The 20,020-nt window shown below is 44.0% G+C and overlaps 1 protein-coding gene across 1 annotated transcript in view; it reads left to right on the top strand.

Moving 5' to 3' along the window:
• Nucleotides 1-1,476: 1,476 nt before the first annotated feature.
• slc35f4 (solute carrier family 35 member F4) overlaps nt 1,477-20,020 on the top strand; it is a 45,310-nt gene continuing 26,766 nt past the window's right edge. The window contains exon 1 of the mRNA XM_064328976.1: nt 1,477-1,874. Within this exon, the coding sequence (XP_064185046.1) occupies nt 1,535-1,874 (340 nt within the window). The 5' untranslated portion in view covers nt 1,477-1,534. The remainder of the gene's footprint in view (nt 1,875-20,020) is intronic.

Raw genomic sequence — 20,020 nt, forward strand, 5'->3', positions numbered from 1 at the left:
TGGAAACTTTGGTAAAGCACCAGAAGGACATACCGAGAGTGATACCCTACTAGCAGCACATTTAGGACGAGTGACCAGGTAAATCAGTTCATGTAATGAATACTATGACCCATTGTCGATACGGCTTGCAAATATTTACAACACTGGGAATGTTGGTACTGTTTAAATCCCAACGATATAGACGTACTCAAGTTTCGTGCCTGTTTACGTTAAAGATAGCATATGAGACCACACGAATATAGGCCCCTAAATATTGGCCACTGGATTATATGGAATATCTGTGCAACGAGTAGAGAAAGCAATTCTGCTACACACTTACGTCGTGCTTCGCTGAACCGTGAGCGTTGTATCCACGCAAATCAGAACCACCAACTTGGACAGCTGGCCTCCAAACAAGCACAAGAATCCCACGCCCACAGTCAAGCCATTTTGTACCAACTCCACAATAAAATCTACACTCCTGTACTCTTCTTTATTTTTAGTAGGCTATATGGGACCGTTCGTACCATAGTCCAACGTTTTATTGCAAACTCAATTAAAATGATATCATTCGGGTTAAAAAATATATATAGACAATCCTTTTCAATTATTGAATAAAATTGCCTGCATGTTTTATTATCAGGACTTTTCTGTTTAGATCGGCTTTGAACCGCACTGCCATTATAGCTTTTCATTCCGCAATTCTCGTGTATTTTGTACTATTCCAATTTACACGTTTGCAAAACTATCAACTTTATCATGTATCATGCATATAGTCATGTATTTCATTGTTCATGCCGTAGTCGGCATTTATGTGTGTTCCTAAAGGCAACGCTGTGATTCTATTAAAATGTAAAGGGTGTTATAACAATGGAAATGGATACCGCAGGCAGTGTAGTGAGTAACCTCGGATCAGCAGAGGCTGAAACAACAGGCTACACAGGTAGAATGGAATGGGTAGAACATCGTATCCGATCCAACGCTCACTTAAATGGCACGCTTTCACGCAAATTTAGCCAAAAGCAAATATACACTATTATTGTGTAATAAAATAATAGGCCACGCCTGCGACACGACGGGAAAATATATATTTGCTAAAGTTTCAGTTGAAATTCACCGCAATGAAAATTGTATTCTGAGAGATATGCTTAGTGAACACTGGACGCGGTTCTCTCCAAATTAAAGCTTGGCATTTTGGCGACATTTTTTCTAGTTCTATCATACTTAATGTATTCATTTAAAAGCCAGGAAAAATGTATCTCTGCATTATAAAAAAAATGAATTGAAAATATATTTTATTGTTTTAGAATGTGGCAAACGCTAACGTGAAAACTATTTTTTCACTATCTTAGTTCTAAAACAAAATAGGAAAATATTTCATACGCGTTTCATTTTTTTTTTCACCCTAACTTACCACGCTTTTACAATACTGTCTCTTTTTACATCGCCCGTGGTGAAAATATACCGCCCTCTGGCGACCGAAGTTAGAAGCATAACACTTGTATTACAGGTCCCACGCGCTTTCTTGGCTTAATTTGAGCATCAGTGTGATGGAATGTGTCTCCCGTACCGTGATGCTGTTGCCACAGACGCTGTCTGCATGGTGAGCGCTCAGTCCCCAACCGTTGGCTGGCTTGGACCTAGGATGAATAAAACAGGTTTAGAAACGGAGGTTGGCGACGGTGGTGACCTTACCAGTATTCGTCTGGAGCCTCTGAAGACTATTCAACTACCAGAAATAACGTCGCCGTCCCGCTCGAGGAGCGACTCGGACAGCCTCCCTTGTTACAGAGAAACCATCAAAGTAACAAGAAATGGTCTACATGATATCGAGGACAGGATTTTGCGGATCACGGGGTACTACGGCTACTATCCTGGGTACTCCAGCCACAGAAGTGAGTACTCCGTAGCTTTTCAAAAGCGTACAATAATAGCCAAGTGAACCGACAAAATGCTCGAGATGCAAACCTTTTAAGTGAAAGCTTTTAAAAGAAGCTGAAGCGGTTAGCTGTGCTGCAGACAGCAACAATTTTATGTCTGCGGTTGAAATGATCAGCATGTCGAATGGAAACGTCTAAAGCATGTGTGCCCATGGGAGTTAGTTGCAGTGCTGTAATGAAATGTTTTGTGCTACATCAATATCCAAGTATAACCGAGTTATACTCGTTTTTATTTTTTCTGCTGCCATGCATAAATTGTTGCTGCACGCGTACCGAGCCTGATAGGAATAACAAAATAAATAAAAAATAAAAAAAAGATTTACATCAGGCATAATAATAATAATTGTTGTTTTAGTAGTAGAAATAGTAGCAGTAGTAGTGCAAGAGGCGTGATGCTATCCGTATTATAGTTACCACGTTATCATTATAGTTATCATAAGATATTTCAAAAAGTATGTCATGTCTATTTATCCTTTGTGTTGTGTTGATTTTGAAGGTAAATTTACGATGGAATATCTAAAATAAAAAATACTCAAATATGAGTCTGCAGTGTCGAGCACTGATTCTGTAAATAACAAATACTATCTGAAAAAGCTGTTTAAATGATCTATGTGAACATCACTTAATTTCGGGGGTATGCACTTATATTTGACAGTTTCAGATTTGTGATGTCTATTTCACATTACTGCCCTATTGAGCAACCCAACTATGCTTGCAAGTGATATAATGAGAGGCCCTATGAAGTTATTCTGAGAAAATATTCTGTGGTTGAGGAGATATGCTATTTGGAATGGAGCCTTCTGCCTGGTGCAGTTTCAGACATTATTTGTCCTTATGCGATAAGTTTGCTTAGGAGGAAGTAACTCCAAACCAATTATATTGAGCAAAATTATGCAGAACCTAAATTGAATGTAATAAAATGATTAATTAAATCACACACTCTGCTCAGCATTTTAAAAAAAAGAAAGAAAGATAGAATTGTCTTGTGGGGGAATATACAGTAAATGTCATTAGCTCATTCAGTGTGAAAAATAAGATGGAGATGGCATGACTCTGTGTACTCTGCCTGGCTGCCAGGCCCTGTGGGTTGCTGCATGGGACATAAGTCAGTATGTTGAAACAGGTGGAGACTTTGTTTTTGGTGAAAAATTAGAGAGGACAAAAATAAACACAATGGCTTTTAAATAGACAATAAAATAGAATAGAGACTCCAGTAATATCCACTAATAGATGCATAAACTTGATGAAATTTATAAAATATAGTCATCATTACATTAAGGAATTGATTGGATGCCAGAAGGAACACCATTGTATGTAGTCCACACCTAAATTCAACTGTGTGAAGCTCTCCTTTTTCACTCTACACACAACCAGAACTATTCTCTGAAGGCTGCCCAATTACAAAGACATTACAGATGGTCTATACTCCTACATTACGCCAAGACAAAAGAAAACATAACATTATTAGTGAGCATTCTCAAGTGCCTGTTTTCTCAGTCAGTGGGATGGCTGTTGGCTATGGTTGAATAAATGTATAATTTCTATTATTGCATTTCTTCTGTGTGTCAGAACCTTTCCAGTGGTTTGAATTCAATTGCATATTGTATTTAGATGTCACCACATGGTAGATATATGAGAGGAAACCCTCCAGAATCTTATTTTTAAAGGTGAAACAGTCAGGTGGCTATATTTAAACATAGTCCTACATTTACAGGATTACTTCATCTGTCTTATCTTCATTTGAATACCAATAAGTGGTTCTGTTCCTACACATGGATATATATATATATATTTTTTTTTGGAATGTCTGAAAGACATACATGTTCTGGACTGCATCTAAGTGAAGTTATGTGTATCACTATATGGGGTATTAGAGTCCTCATATGTCTCAGTTGCACTTTAGCCTTCCCACCAGAAGAAGAATATTGATGCTTAACCCCCTCCCCCTTCACTTTACACATAAACGGTGTCATCATACATGTGCACACGCACTCACGAGGACACTTGCATACAGCCGTGTACGCGTGCAGGCACACACAAATGCACACAGGTTGGGGGCTGGGCATGGTGTGGTTCATGCTGAACCCAACACAGCGCCTTTCTTTAACCAAGCTTCGTCTCTCCACGCCATTGTCATCTTTGTGCTTATCTTACCTTGGAAAAAAGATTGCAGTGCCCTTTGCCAGGTTTCCCTTATTGGAAATGTCTGTACCTGAAAAAGAAGCTTTCCAGTTTGCGAAAGTCTGCTGCCATATTCATCACCTTGCATTGTTTGTTTTTTACTGAGCCGCTACACGATTGGCTTGGAAGAACATAACAATAACTATATTTAGAAACATCTTTTTGCAACAGGTGTATTTTGCTTGTAAATAGAATAACATGCTGCTTGTAAAATCACCAGCTTTTTCCAACTGGGCAATCTGCAGCATATCAGATGCAATCCCTCTCATCCAATCCAGAATATCTCAATTTTTCACCTTGTGTACTCACAAACTGCCACCCCCGCCCCCCCCCCCCACCCTCCCCCAGTCACTTACATCTTCCTAACAGTAGGCTATTTGCATATAATTACTAAAGATTTCCATCTCAGGGAACTGACACAACAGTGAAGGCAGCAGTGGATCGGGGATGGACATGCCATGTCTTTGCATATTCTGGTGTCTGAACACATTTGTGCCTTTTTGCGTTTGACACGTTTTAATTGCGCTGTGATTCTAACGGAGGGGATCAGTCTGCCGTTTGCATGGCAGCCGTTTGTCCTTCGCGGCGGCTCTGCCTGTTGGAGGACGACGCGCGTCCTCCCCGGCGGCTTGAAGGACGGCGAGCGGCGCCCTTTCGAGCGCGCGGATTCCGCCCCGCGTGCCGAGCGCTCTTTCTGCGAGAGAGTCAGCTTAGCGCCTGAATCCTGCGCTCAGACCGCTGCCCGTGATTGAGTGTGGGCGGGTGCCCCGCCAGTAAATTGCAATTACGACCACAAAGGAAATTCATCATCGCGCCGTCAGAGGCAGGGCCATCTGGAAAATGACATTTTGAGCGATGCGGAGGACAGACATGACACACGAGAGGAAGAGGATGGGGGGAGGGTGGGGGGGTGGGGAGACGGCGCTGAAGGGTGCCGGGGTATGGCTGCTGAGTAGTTAAAGTGTCCCCGCACGGAGGCTGTAAGTGTAAGCGCAAGAGAGAGTGGATGATTGGCCACGTGCGTTTGACTGACAGGAGAGATGTCATACCGGTGAGGAAGGAGGACTTGTGCGGAGGTAGTGCTGGGGAAGCTGCTCGAGGTGGGATGGCTGCGATTCAGATGCAGATTTGGCTGCTGTGAACACGCTGAATCCCTGCAGGTCACCCACCCCATCGCCACGTTGAGAAGCAGTATTATACAAACCCTAAGCAAAATTTCATCATTTTCATTTGCGGTGTTACATAAGTGCAATATGCAGAGATGAGAGGTTTCACTGTGATAAACAGGTAAGTACCATGCTAAAGGTTCTTGCCACAGGGGCTGGTGCAATATTAGGCCTCATCTCCATACCTATTAGCTTTCCATAGTTTCACATTCAAAGTCAATGGCTTTTTGCCACTTTCAGCTGTTATATAAGGAAGGATCTAAATTAAAGAGCTCAAATTCGATTGGAGAGATGCAGGCGTTGTTAAAAGTAGCCGTAAAAGTATCTAGGCCAACTTTAGTGTTTTAAAGACGTTTGAAGTAGTTAGTTTTCAGCTGTCTTTGAACGCAAACACACAAATGGTATTAAGTCTTATAAACGTACCCCAAATATAGTAGGGCGACTGGTTCAAGATCAGTGTTACTTTAGCTTGGTCAGTAGGACCAGCTGCGAATGGTGGAATCTGTTCTACCATGACTTTTTGTTAATTAATTTTTTTCCAGTTGTTTGCTATTAGCTATTTGTGGAGATATTGTGAATGTGGTGTTGCAGGCGTGTTTTTGTCGCTAAAAACCTTTAAAAAACAAAATTTAAAGTGTTTCGGTTCATTTTAGTCCCCTGCACGATCAGAGGTAGTGAATCAGAGTGGCTTGCAAATGGACTTTGTTCCCAGAATCATAAATGATCACTTTCCGGATTACTTACACAGCGGAGGGTGTGAAAGAGGCCATCACTTAACCATTACATAATTAGTCTCTGCATAATCTTCCTCTCTGCTCTGTGTGATGAAATGGCGTGCCAGCTCTGGAGCTGGAACTCCCAGCAGACCCCCGCCTCAAGCCGTTGGACTGGGGGCTGCTGGGTAAAGGAGATTTGTAATGGAACCTGTCAGTATGGCAGTTGCGCTTGCCTGCTCGGTCGCAGTACTAATGTCAATTTCCCTGGCAGTGTGATAAACGCGGTGTAATGCAATCATGTTTAAAGGAAACATGCAAACCCATTAAATGCAATATTCAGAGAGAATATTCAAAGAGAAAGGCTCAGTCAAGAACGTATTACTAACTGCCAGGAAACGTCATTACAGATGCACGTTTGATTGCTTGAGGCAAAAAATGATAAGCTTGATTGTTGAATTTTTATGCGGAAGATATGAAATTGCAGAAATTGGGCTATGTTTTCAGACGTACTTAACTTGAGATATTCAGCATCATGGCAGTAGCAACAGTTCCAGCGGCTAGCTAATGTTAGTGTTGTTGCGGTGCCCAAACAGACAGCTTCATGCATGTGGACCATATTGTTGTGCCACAGAAATAAGGTACGGTGCCAAAACAATGTAATCATAGCTCACACTGAATGGCCCATTGCCTGCTTAATGACTCATGGACGACGCGAGCAGTGCTAGTGAAACATTGCTGAGCAACGTGGAAGCTCCGAGCTCTCGCTGAGACAGGCACGTTCAGGTGCAGGCATTGGCTCTCTGCTGAGAGCTCCAGTGGGGTACAGACACCTTATCTCATGCTCCTCTTGGGCATCAGCCTCTCTGGGTCTGGTCATACCTGTAGTCTTCTCTGTCAGCGGCGTTGTTGTCATGCTGACCCGTCCGCCATCGATACGGCAAAGTTTGATATTTGCTGAAGCGATTACGGTTCTCGTGGCCAAAGGCCAAAGAGCAGTGCTGTGCCTAGGACTTGAACTTACTACACTAAATTCAACAGTGACACACTACCCCCCTCCCCCCACCTACCATCCACCCCCTCCCATCCACACACACACACGCACGCGCACACACACACAGACGGGTCTGGTGGTAAGGTAAGACCGATTTTCTGGCAGTCGGAGGGTTGCCGGTTCAAAGCCCGCCCTGGGCGTGTCGAAGTGTCCTTGAGCAAGACACCTAACCCCTAACACCTAACTGCTCTGGCGAATGAGAGGCATCAATTGTAAAGCGCTTTGGATAAAAGCGCTATATAAAAAAATGCAGTACAATGCAGTAAATGCAGTTCTACTTTTCATGATCTTGAACCCACACACATTGCGAAACAGTGAGTGAAAAGACCTCATTTGAGCAAAATATGTAATTTTTGAAGTTATCTGAAGAACCAGGTGCTTCCTATATGGTAAGAGGTGGAAAATCCAAGTTCAGAAAGTGAAAGTCTTCCCCAGTATTTTCTCCCAGTCGCCTGGATTTGCTAATTAGCACAATTATTCAACCAGGAGGTAGCTAGAACTAATTAGTGAAATCAGCAGGCTGAGTTCATGGGTGGAAGAAACACATGGCAGGGCTTTTACTTTCTAACCCCTGGACATTCCACCACTGGTATAGATACATATATAATACAGCTTATAATACAGCTTATATTGCAAATGTCATCTTAAAAAGGCCTATGATGTGCTGCCATCATGGGCCTCCAGATATAGCTGTTGGAATAAAATTGAGAGCTTGAACTTGTCCAGCTTTCTCCCCGTGGTTCTGAGGACGCCTCACGTACGATATATCATATAAAAAAGCACTCATTCCTCCTGGACCCTTGAATGAAGCCTCTGCCTTATATACCATTCTTCAGACTGGATATTGCTGGGAGTAACAATAGTGTGAGAGACAGGGTGTCTCCACACAGCTCTCCGTCTCAGCAGTTTTCGCTGTCTCAGATGCTGTTCGCTCTGTGAAGAACGGCCTCCTCCCTGAGTAACTGCTGATTTGTACCCTCGGCTACACATTTTCTGTAGCGCCAGTGCTTTAAGTCATCCCGATGCTCGAGTCATTCAGACTGAGAGCTGGAGCTGGAGCAGGCTGCCGACGCGCGAGAGAATGGTTTATTTAGCACGTGTCTGTACAAATTTACATAATTGCTGTCACGTGCAGGAGATGAGAAAATGGCTTGGAGACAGACCAAGGGCAGCACTATAACGTTCTTAGCTTTCACATAGTGATACAGTATGGATGTCTATCATGAGGCTACAGTGTGGTCCTTAGAAGTAGGCAGTGTGCCCTATACTAGTCCTATACAGTGGAAACCACGTACGGGTTGTTCGTAGGACTTGGGTAAAATGTTAAAAAGCCTTTAAATGCTATGTGTGAGGGGTTTTATGCTTTTGAAAGTGAACAACAAATTCTGCCATTGTGCTTGTAATGCGAGGTGGAAATAAAATGGCTTCAGTATCTGCCTAGAGATTTGACATCATCAGTCATATGAAAAAATGTCAGCTGTACTGATAAGGAGCCATAAACAATGGATTTGTTTATATATTCTTTCACCGCTTTTTTCTCCTATCAAAGACATTGTAGCGGGTAAATGCAGTATAATGGGTATTGTAACCTAAAGGTCACAGATTCGTTTCCTGGGTAGGGCACTCTATTTGTACCCTTGAGCAAGGTACTTAACCTTCGTTGCTTCAATATGTCCAGCTGTATAAATGGATGCGATGTAAATGCTATGCAAAGTTGTGTAAGTCGCTCTGGGTAAGCGCGTCTGCTAAATGCATGTATAGTAATGCAATGTAACGTCTGAGAAGAGAAGGATTTACGGTATCAGACACACTGCACACTTGGCGATGGGCAGTCCTGGTCCACCTCCACTACTCAACTCTGCATCTGCAACTCGGCGCTGAAGGGTGCCGGGGTATGGCTGCTGAGTAGTTAAAGTGTCCCCGCACTGAGGCTGTAAGTGTAAGCGCAAGAGAGAGTGGATGATTGGCCACGTGCGTTTGACTGACAGGAGAGATGTCATACCGGTGAGGAAGGAGGACTTGTGCGGAGGTAGTGCTGGGGAAGCTGCTTGAGGTGGGGTGGCTGCGATTCAGACGCAGATTTGGCTGCTGTGAACACGCTGAATCCCTGCAGGTCACCCACCCCATCGCCAGGTTGAGAAGCAGTATTATACAAACCCTAAGCAAAATTTCATCATTTTCATTTGCGGTGTTACATAAGTGCAATATGCAGAGATGAGAGGTTTCACTGTGATAAACAGGTAAGTACCATGCTAAAGGTTCTTGCCACAGGGGCTGGTGCAATATTAGGCCTCATCTCCATACCTATTAGCTTTCCGTAGTTTCACATTCAAAGTCAATGGCTTTTTGCCACTTTCAGCTGTTATATAAGGAAGGATCTAAATTAAAGAGCTCAAATTCGATTGGAGAGATGCAGGCGTCGTTTGAGTGTTCACAGCAGTAAAAGTATCTAGGCCAACTTTAGTGTTTTAAAGATGTTTGAAGTAGTTTGTTTTCGGCTGTCTGTGAATGCAAACACACCAATGGTATTAAGTCTTATAAACGTACCCCAAATATAGTAGGGCGACTGGTTCAAGATCAGTGTTACTTTAGCTTGGTCAGTAGGACCAGCTGCGAATGGTGGAATCTGTTCTACCATTTTGTTGATTAATTTTTTTCCAGTTGTTTGCTATTAGCTATTTGTGGAGATATTGTGAATGTGGTGTTGCAGGCGTGTTTTTGTCGCTAAAAACCTTTAAAAAACAAAATTTAAAGTGTGTTTCTGTATTTTGTTTCGGTTCATTTTAGTCCCCTGCACGATCAGAGGTAGTGAATCAGAGTGGCTTGCAAATGGACCTTGTTCCCAGAATCATAAATGAGAAAGGCATTCCCAGATCACTTTCCGGATTACTTACACAGCGGAGGGTGTGAAAGAGGCCATCACTTAACCATTACATAATTAGTCTCTGCATAATCTTCCTCTCTGCTCTGTGATGAAATGGCGTGCCAACTCTGAAGCTGGAACTCCCAGCAGACCCCCGCCTCAAGCCGTTGGAATGGGGGCTGCTGGGTAAAGGAGATTTGTAATGGAACCTGTCAGTATGGCAGTTGCGCTTGCCTGCTCGGTCGCAGTACTAATGTCAATTTCCCTGGCAGTGTGATAAACGCGGTGTAATGCAATCATGTTTAAAGGAAACATGCAAACCCATTAAATGCAATATTCAGAGAGAATATTCAAAGAGAAAGGCTCAGTGAAGAACGTATTACTAACTGCCAGGAAACTCATTACAGATGCACGTTTGATTGCTTGAGGCAAAAATGATAAGCTTGATTGTGAATTTTATACGGAAGATATGAAATTGCAGAAATTGGGCTATGTTTTCAGACGTACTTAACTTGAGATATTCAGCATCATGGCAGTAGCAACAGTTCCAGCGGCTAGCTAATGTTAGTGTTGTTGCGGTGCCCAAACAGACAGCTTCATGCATGTGGACCATATTGTTGTGCCACAGAAATAAGGTACGGTGCCAAAACAATGTAATCATAGCTCACACTGAATGGCCCATTGCCTGCTTAAATGCACTCGACAGTGGAAGCTCCGAGCTCTCGCTGAGACAGGCACGTTCAGGTGCAGGCATTGGCTCTCTGCTGAGAGCTCCAGTGGGGTACAGACACCTTATCTCATGCTCCTCTTGGGCATCAGCCTCTCTGGGTCTGGTCATACCTGTAGTCTTCTCTGTCAGCGGCGTTGTTGTCATGCTGACCCGTCCGCCATCGATACGGCAAAGTTTGATATTTACTGAAGCGATTACGGTTCTCGTGGCCAAAGGCCAAAGAGCAGTGCTGTGCCTAGGACTTTAACTTACTACACTAAATTCAACAGTGACACACAACCCCCCTCCCCCCACCTACCATCCACCCCCTCCCATCCACACACACACACGCGCGCACACACACACACAGACGGATCTGGTGGTTCTACTTTTCATGATCTTGAACCCACACACATTGCGAGACAGTGAGTGAAAAGACCTCATTTGAGCAAAATATGTAATTTTTGAAGTTATCTGAAGAACCAGGTGCTTCCTATATGGTAAGAGGTGGAAAATCCAAGTTCAGAAAGTGAAAGTCTTCCCCAGTATTTTCTCCCAGTCGCCTGGATTTACTAATTAGCACAATTATTCAACCAGGAGGTAGCTAGAACTAATTAGTGAAATCAGCAGGCTGAGTTCATGGGTGGAAGAAACACATGGCAGGGCTTTTACTTTCTAACCCCTGGACATTCCACCACTGGTATAGATACATATATAATACAGCTTATAATACAGCTTATATTGCAAATGTCATCTTAAAAAGCTATGATGTGCTGCCATCGTGAGCCTCCAGATATAGCTGTTGGAATAAAATTGAGAGCTTGAACTTGTCCAGCTTTCTCCCCGTGGTTCTGAGGACGCCTCACGTACGATATATCATATAAAAAAGCACTCATTCCTCCTGGACCCTTGAATGAAGCCTCTGCCTTACAGTATATAGCCATTCTTCAGACTGGATATTGCTGGGAGTAACAATAGTGTGAGAGACAGGGTGTCTCCGCACAGCTCTCCGTCTCAGCAGTTTTCACTGTCTCAGATGCTGTTCGCTCTGTGAAGAACGGCCTCCTCCCTGAGTAACTGCTGATTTGTACCCTCGGCTACACATTTTCTGTAGCGCCAGTGCTTTAAGTCATCCCGATGCTCGAGTCATTCAGACTGAGAGCTGGAGCTGGAGCAGGCTGCCGACGCGCGAGAGAATGGTTTATTTAGCACGTGTCTGTACAAATTAACATAATTGCTGTCACGTGCAGGAGATGAGAAAATGGCTTGGAGACAGACCAAGGGCAGCACTATAACGTTCTTAGCTTTCACATAGTGATACAGTATGGATGTCTATCATGAGGCTACAGTGTGGTCCTTAGAAGTAGGCAGTGTGCCCTATACTAGTCCTATACAGTGGAAACCACGTACGGGTTGTTCGAAGGACGTGGGTAAAATGTTAAAAAGCCTTAAAATGCTAAGTGCGAGGGGTTTTATGCTTTTGAAAGTGAACAATGAATTCTGCCATTGTGCTTGTAATGCGAGGTGGAAAAAATGGCTTCACTATCTGCCTAGAGATTTGACATCGTCAGTCATATGAAAAAATGTCAGCTGTACTGATAAGGAGCCATAAACAATGGTCTATACAATGGTTTATATATTCTTTCACCGCTTTTTTCTCCTATCAAAGACATTGTAGCGGGTAAATGCAGTATAATTGGTATTGTAACCTAAAGGTCACAGATTCGTATCCTGGGTAGGGCACTCCATTTGTACCCTTGAGCAAGGTACTTAACCTTCATTGCTTCAGTATGTCCAGCTGTATAAATGGATGCAATGTAAATGCTATGCAAAGTTATGTAAGTCTCTCTGGGTAAGAGCGTCTGCTAAATGCCTGTAAAGTAATGCAATGTAACGTCCGAGAAGGGAAGGATTTACGGTATCAGACACACTGCACACCTGGCGATGGGCAGTCCTGGTCCACCTCCGCTACTCAACTCTGCATCTCCACACATGAGAATGAGCTTCTCCATCCTTGCCTCCTTACTACCGTAAGCACAACGGAAACCGATAGCTCCCTCAGGAGGCTCTGACAACTCAATGCCCTTGGCTCTCACTCTGGCCACACAACCAGCCTCACCAGAGGTCATTTACACACGATTTGCCCTTGCGAATAGAACCAGAAACACTGTGGCTGCAAGCCCATTTCCATAGCCCATTATGTACATTACATTGGTTCCACCTTTGGAAACATGCATTTTAAATGCATTTTGCTAATTAAAATATTCAGTCACGACAGATTACCATCTTCTAAAAGTCTAAATGTGATGTAACACAGGTGAAATACTCGGTCTGAAACGTATCTTCCTGTCGAAAATTGAGAGAGACATTTCAGTGAAAAATCGTTCTTGTTAATGAGGCACTGAATATGGTTCCCATCAGTGCTGGCCAGCCCTGTTTTCAAAGGTATTGGGGGATTGTGGTTCATAGTTCATATGGTCCACATTACTTCACTGAACTCCCTGCAAGCTCTAATGAGCCACTGATTAAGTTTCCCGTAAGAAATATAGTACAACTCCCACAGAATGGCCCTGAATTGGGTTGCCAATCATGTGAATCGAAGAGGGAGAATGGTGCAGTTACCCACATGTCAAATTGATATATTGATGGACTTTTTAATTGGACAGATACCCTTAACTGGGGAAACCTGCTGAGCAAGAAAAACTATGTGTGCAACACAGACAGCAACTAAAGAAGTGCAATAGAACTATTTCATACAAAGGCAGTAGCACCATATCTAAAAAAAAAAAAGTCCTATCTGCAACAGCGTCAATGAAAATGCTAACTAGCTATCAGTCCTACAGTCAGATGTAAAGTCATGTGTGAATATTAATTGGAGATGCTTTGGTGGATTGTGCTTTTGAAATGTAAGTGCTTTTAGAGCCACAGTCATGTACAGTGTACAGTACCCTTGGCTCAAGGTTGTGCTGAAGGATGGCATCTCCTTTTCTCCAGAGAGTCCATCTTGTGTATCTATGAGAAAGATTGTGGTGGGGGAAGGGGTGTATCTGCTAGCCAATAGGTGGACAGTGCGGTCATAAATCCATTGCGATTAGCCCTGGGAATAAAGAGATTGCCTCTCTCCTGTGCTCTGGTTAAATGTCATTGTGTGTGTGTGTGTGTGGGTGTCCGTGTGCATGTGTGTGTGCATACGTGACTTTCAAGGTACCTGAAACAAAAAACCAAACAAAAGATTTTCATACAAATATCCCATTTTGCAAGATAAAATTGATTGGGACATTCATTACAATAAACATTTACAGTGGTATTTTGTTCTTACTTTCTCAAAGATCTAGTTACTGAAATGCATAGAGTAGTGGCAAGAAACCTAGTCTTGTAGGTTGGATGCATTTGTGACCCTAATTCTCTACAATGACTCACAAGTACCTCAGTACATGCACCATAAGATACAGTTTATTTTGTAAAAGGTTGTGTAATTAGGAAATTAAGAAAAATTGATTCAAGCTATGCATTCCATTATTTTCAACAGAAGGCAGCATGCATCATGTGTCAAATATTTCATCTAGCAGCAAGAAGATATCTAAGGTAAAATAAATATGTGTCCTATTCACCTGTGTGCTTTATTATTGTGGGCTGGCTTAGAGAAAGGTCTGCATCCTCAGTAATATCACTCCTTTCAAGCCATCTGCAGAATTGCATCAGTATGAATGCAAGTCAGCATTACATCTTTATCAAAGTGAAAAATATGCTTTTAGAAAGGAAAACTTTTGAAAAGGCTCATATGTGGAACCAGAAATAAATATGGGAAGCTGCTGAGGATAGGTTTTGTCAGTAATACTATTAGTACCTTCCTGTTTAGATTCCTTCTTGTTATTCCAATCAGGTGTCAGCATCCTCTCCGCAGCAGATCATTAACTCATTTGATACTCGGAGCTTCCTGACAGGCTGGGTTATAGATTATACTGATCAGACACCACAGAAGGGCCCTTTCCAAGCTGTCCATGTACTTTGATCATGATTATCCATGTGTTTTGATGATGCACACACACACACACACACACACACACTCATGCACATATACACGGGCACACACCCACACACAAACACAAACACACACACTCATGCACACACATATGTGGGGGCACACACGCACAAACACACACACACAAAAGACCATTTCTGGCTGAAAACAACTGGACATGAGCCTTTTTTCCAAGCAATTGCCAAAAAAATAAAAAATAAAAATAGAGGTTCTAGATGTATTACCAATCTGCTGTCTGGAACAAGTGGGATTGGAAAAATAATTGAAAACAGACCCGTTATTGTTTCCCAGTAGCTGGGCACAGAGAGTCCTCAAAATGACCTGTCATTTGTCTCCACCGAAAAGCAGCTCACGCTAAATTCTTGTAAGAGTTCAGACAAATGAGAAATACCCTTTGTGTACAGCTGCTAATGACCAACTGGCATGAGCCTACAGAAACTAATGAACCTGTTGTTCTCTATGGCATTAGTGTGGAATTGGTTTCCATTTGCTCTGTGAGAACGACAGCTGGAACCATTTCACGTGTGATAGCTTGTCAGGTTTGAGGCCATGGTGAGCCATGGTATCGGTCTGGTTACTTGCATACAGTTGAGTGTCAGGAGCAGCCATTTTTATGCACATTTCTAGGATTCCTACATCACTAGGATTTTGTAAAAGTAGAACTAGCAACAAAACCTGCACTGAACTGCACCATCTGTTCTGCAGGCACTGCAATGCACTGTCTGCACTGACTGTACTGACAGTACTGCACTGACTGCACTGCATTGACTGCACTGACTGCACTGCATTGACTGCAATGACTGCACTGATTGTACTGCATTAACTTTACTGTCCACACTGACTACACTGACTGCACTGATTGTGCTGCACTGCATTGTACAGACTGTACTGACTGCACTGCACTGACTGCATTGCCCAGCATCCGTATCTGGAATGTTCCTGTGGATTCGTCCCTTCCTTCCTCTTGTGTGTCCTATGGAAAATGCAGTCATGATCATGTCAGCAGGCATGCATTTCTGCGCAGGTGCTGCGGTCTTTCAAGTCCCATCTATCAAAATGTTCAGGCTCAGCTTCGCCCATTGTGTTTCATTTGATGCAGTCCAGTGCCACTGCTGGGGTAACACTGGACGACAGCGCACTGCGCTCTGTGCACGTTGGCCAGTGCAGGGCAATTCAATACGGACCGAGGGTTAGATAATGGAGTTACTGCATCGGTTCTGCATTCCGCACGTGAAGGAAGACAGGCTGATTAATCATTCACCAGTCTTTTGACATCTAGGGCCTTAAGCAATTTCCCCATTTCACTGAGTATCCCTCTGGCTCGTTCGTCAATCTAAATGATGGTCTCTCATAAGAAGCAAAATCACCAGCCTGGCTATGCCACTCACCCTAGGGAGGGCCCATAAATTCCCCACCCCCCTCCCCTTGGGAGCCCATATGTTATTATCCTTATCGTTAGCTTGTCATTTGTTGTCATTTATTTTGACTGTGCTGCCACTGGGATTGCAAATGACTTCAGCCTTTTAAAAGGCTAAAGTTTAAAGCAGGGAGCCCGACTCTGGCCATTGTGTGACACCCGTGCGCACCTCCCTGTCTGAGGAGCGGTGAGGGGAAGGAGCAGTGTGCTCCTCTGCAGAGCCCCGCTGCGTGCAGTTGTGGAGAGGAGCAGGAGGAGCGATGCGGAAGGTCTTGGGAAGCGCGTTGTTTGGTTGTTTGCTTTGCCGACGCCCCGTATCCAGGGGAAAACTGCACAGCTCACATTTTTGTGTGCTATCCCTTTAGGCTACTGAGCGTGTACTCAGATGGTTCAATGAAGTACCGTCCCCACGGGTCTGATTTTAGCACCCCGCGCGGGGAAGAAAGCGACGACCTTTGGCTCGTCTTCTGAGTGTGTTTGCTTAAGCGCAGTGCTCGGAGGTGCAATGCAGACCCTCTCTGAACCTTTTAGCCCGCTGCTATTTTGAAAAGCCCTTAATGGGACGTTGTGCATTCGCTCCTGTTGGCCAAATACAAAGTCAGGAGAAGGGAGTGGTTTGTTTCGGAGGGAGCGGAGTGCGCCGAGGCCCTTATCTCGCGCCATGGGAGACTGGGCGTGTGCATCAGAGTACAGGACCCCCCTGCCCCCCCCCCCCCCCCTCCAGTGAATCACAAATGCACTAGAAACAATAAGGTGCAAAAATACACTAGCACAGAACGACTCAGTGATTCTTCCAGCAGGTTGCCAGCACGCTCTGAGCCTACCCACTCAAATCGGCTTCTGCTAAACTGAGCAATTACATCTCCGGAGAGAACCAGCTTTAAGCTTTATTTAAAACGCGGAAAGCCTTCCAGAAGAAAACAATAAATCACTGTCCCGCCATTGCCGTCGCTGCCATGGGGGGATGACGGGATAGAGGTGGGGCGGTGACCACTTTCCGAGGCAGGGTGTCCCTAAGTATCCTTAGGCCAGGGGGCCACCCCTCCACGCCGGTCCCCTCCTCCCCTGCACCCTACTCATTCCTCACCCCCTTCCAGGTGCCTACTACAATGACATGTGGCGTGAAGGAACGCATTCCCCGTGCGCCAGATTGCACCTGCGGGGGGCCTGGCGGGAATGCGTGTTTCAGCGACGCCCGGAGCTCTGCGGGGTCCCCTAGTGGCCAGGACAGTGCGTTGACATCCTGCGAAGTTTTGAAGCGGCAGGTGAAGCCACAGGCCACTGCAGCAGCCCTCAGAAGCTGTCGAAGCACTAACCGATCTAAACCAGATCCTCACCCCTGCAAATTATGTGAAATAGATTGCATTGATCAAGGGTCAATGCTGTAACCCTTTCCTGTTCACCTGAAAAGAGGTTCAGCTGTGCATTTGCAAACAGGCAAGCCAGATTACTGAATTAACGTGTGAAACCCAGAACATCTCTTTTTACTTCAGTTCATATTCCAAATTTGGGAGAGTTTTTTACTCAGTGCAGTTATCCGCAGTAATCTTGCTTCGTGAAACAGGGCCCTGTAGCTATGATACCTTAGCTAGCAGTGATGATTAGAAGAATAGGAACTGCGGTGTCGTACCTCTAAGATAGTTAACCTGATTTGCACCTGTTAATATCCGGCTGTGCAAAACAGAAACAGGAAGCTTCTGAGCGGAGGATCTGTAATAGGAGGAAGTATCTATTTTTATTTTTACTACCCCTCAGTTTTTATGGATACGACTCAGTTCCTGGAGAAGATTATTTGATCAGCAGCGTAATCAGCATATGCAGCTGCGTTGTCCCAGGCAGTGTGTGAGGTGTAAACAATGCGCTTATGATTGATCGTCTTCTATGATTTCCTCCTGGCCCCTCCAGGCGAGTGTAAAGTTTATTTGTTGTGATAAACGAGGACGCCTGATCTTGCGGGAAAGCTCCTTCGTCAACTGCAGCTTGGGCTCCAAAAGATTTTTTTGAAATCTCATACTGCCCTCTAGTGGCTGCATGACATAGAATATTGTTTTGTGTCCATGGACAGTAAGGAAAATCTTAATTTCACATGGGGAAGTAGATTCAAAATTCAGCATTGAATCTGCCTTAATGATACAATGTAAAATTTCCAGGTAGTCAAAGGAGCTGAGAAAGATTTTAATATTTGTGTTGTTTTAGCTGTTATAATAAAAAGGACAACAACACAAATGTCACCTACTTCACTTTGTCTCCCCTAGATGTCAGTCTCTACATGGGACCCCATTTATGGAGCTGCATTAGGTCTTTTAAATCAGTCTGAACTCCAGCAGTGGATCTCTTGACTGCAATCAGTGAAGATCAAGTGCTTAGACATGTACTTACTGCAATCCAATTTCAACACAAGTATCAAGTGTGTCAGACATTCCTGTTAACTCTTTGAGTTCTCCTTGTTTCCAAGCCATTGTGACTGTAGCTGCATTTTAAAAAAAAGACAAATGTCATATCAGATTTTTTTGCATTCTCTGACATCCCTTATAAGAAAAGTTAGTAATAAATGTAAAATTACTGGATTAACACATTCTATTCACAATTGCAACAGTCATTTATTTCTTCCGAAGCCGTCAGTGTAGATTTAAACACGGGAAATACGTTAAAATGTTCTTGTCACAAGGGTATGTGGGATATTTGGAACGCTGCATCTTATTCAAGTGCAGAATACAGGAGACACGGCTCCAGTGAAGCGATTCAGTACAAAATCTGATTAAAATGTAAATGTATTTTTTATGAGCGATGTACTGATGCAACTGTACAAGCAGCTTGTCTCCTTGTTGGCGTGTCAGTTTCTCTCTGATGCGCTTTAACCTCAGACTCTGCTTGTTACTGGAGAAAACAGCGTCTGCGGTGCATGAGAGGACATGGAAGTGCACCGAAGCGGTCCAGCCGCAGGGCCACTGCATCCCCTGGAGCGTGAGCGCGTGTCATCCACACTGCAAGGCCCTGCATGTGGCTGGAAGAACACCTGACACCGGCCTGTGGGTTTGAGTTCACAGACCACTAATGGCTTTCCTACAATAAGTCGAACAAATAGTGCAAAAATCTTACCATAGCCTTGGACACCCACAAATCACTACCACACATATTGTGGGACCAGACACTTTGCCTGCCTAATGAATCCTAATCCTGCATTTATGAAAGCTGAAAATTATGTGTGATATGAGACATTAATTAATTAGATTTTTTTTTCACATGCACTATTTGTGTTCTGTGTGGAAGGTGTCAGTGGTAGGTTGTGTTCTGTGTGGTTGGTGTCAGTGGTAGGTTGTGTTTCGTGTGGTAGGTGTCAGTGGTAGGTTGTGTTTCGTGTGGTAGGTGTCAGTGGTAGGTTGTGTTTTGTGTGGTAGGTGTCAGTGATAGGTTGTGTTTTGTGTGGTAGGTGTCAGTGGTAGGTTGTGTTTTGTGTGTTTGGTGTCAGTGGTAGGTTGTGTTTCGTGTGGACGATGTCAATGGTAGGTTGTGTTTTGCATGGTTGGTCTCAGTGGTAGGTTGTGTTCTGTGTAGTAGGTGTCAGTGGTAGGTTGTGTTTTGTGTGGTAGGTGTCAGTGGTAGGTTGCGTTCCGTGTGGTAGGTGTCAATGTTAGGTTGTGTTTTGCATGGTAGGAGTCAGTGGTAGGTTGTGTTCTATGTGGAAGGTGTCAGTGGTAGGTTGTGTTCTATGTGGAAGGTGTCAGTGGTAGGTTGTGTTTCGTGTGGAAGGTCTCAGTGGTAGGTTGTGTTTCGTGTGGAAGGTGTCAGTGGTAGGTTGTGTTCCGTGTGGAAGGTGCCATACAAGGACAGTAGATGGAGGTGTGAGCTCTGCTGGAGGGTCGGGCTGCAAGGCCTCCTGCTCCACTGCCTGGTGTAAGGATTAATGTTAAAGCAGGAAGACAAAGGACAGCCAGCGGTGGAGGAGCCCCAGGTAA

The sequence above is a fragment of the Anguilla rostrata genome, chromosome 1, assembly GCF_018555375.3.
Source record: "Anguilla rostrata isolate EN2019 chromosome 1, ASM1855537v3, whole genome shotgun sequence".
Classification (NCBI taxonomy): domain Eukaryota; kingdom Metazoa; phylum Chordata; class Actinopteri; order Anguilliformes; family Anguillidae; genus Anguilla; species Anguilla rostrata.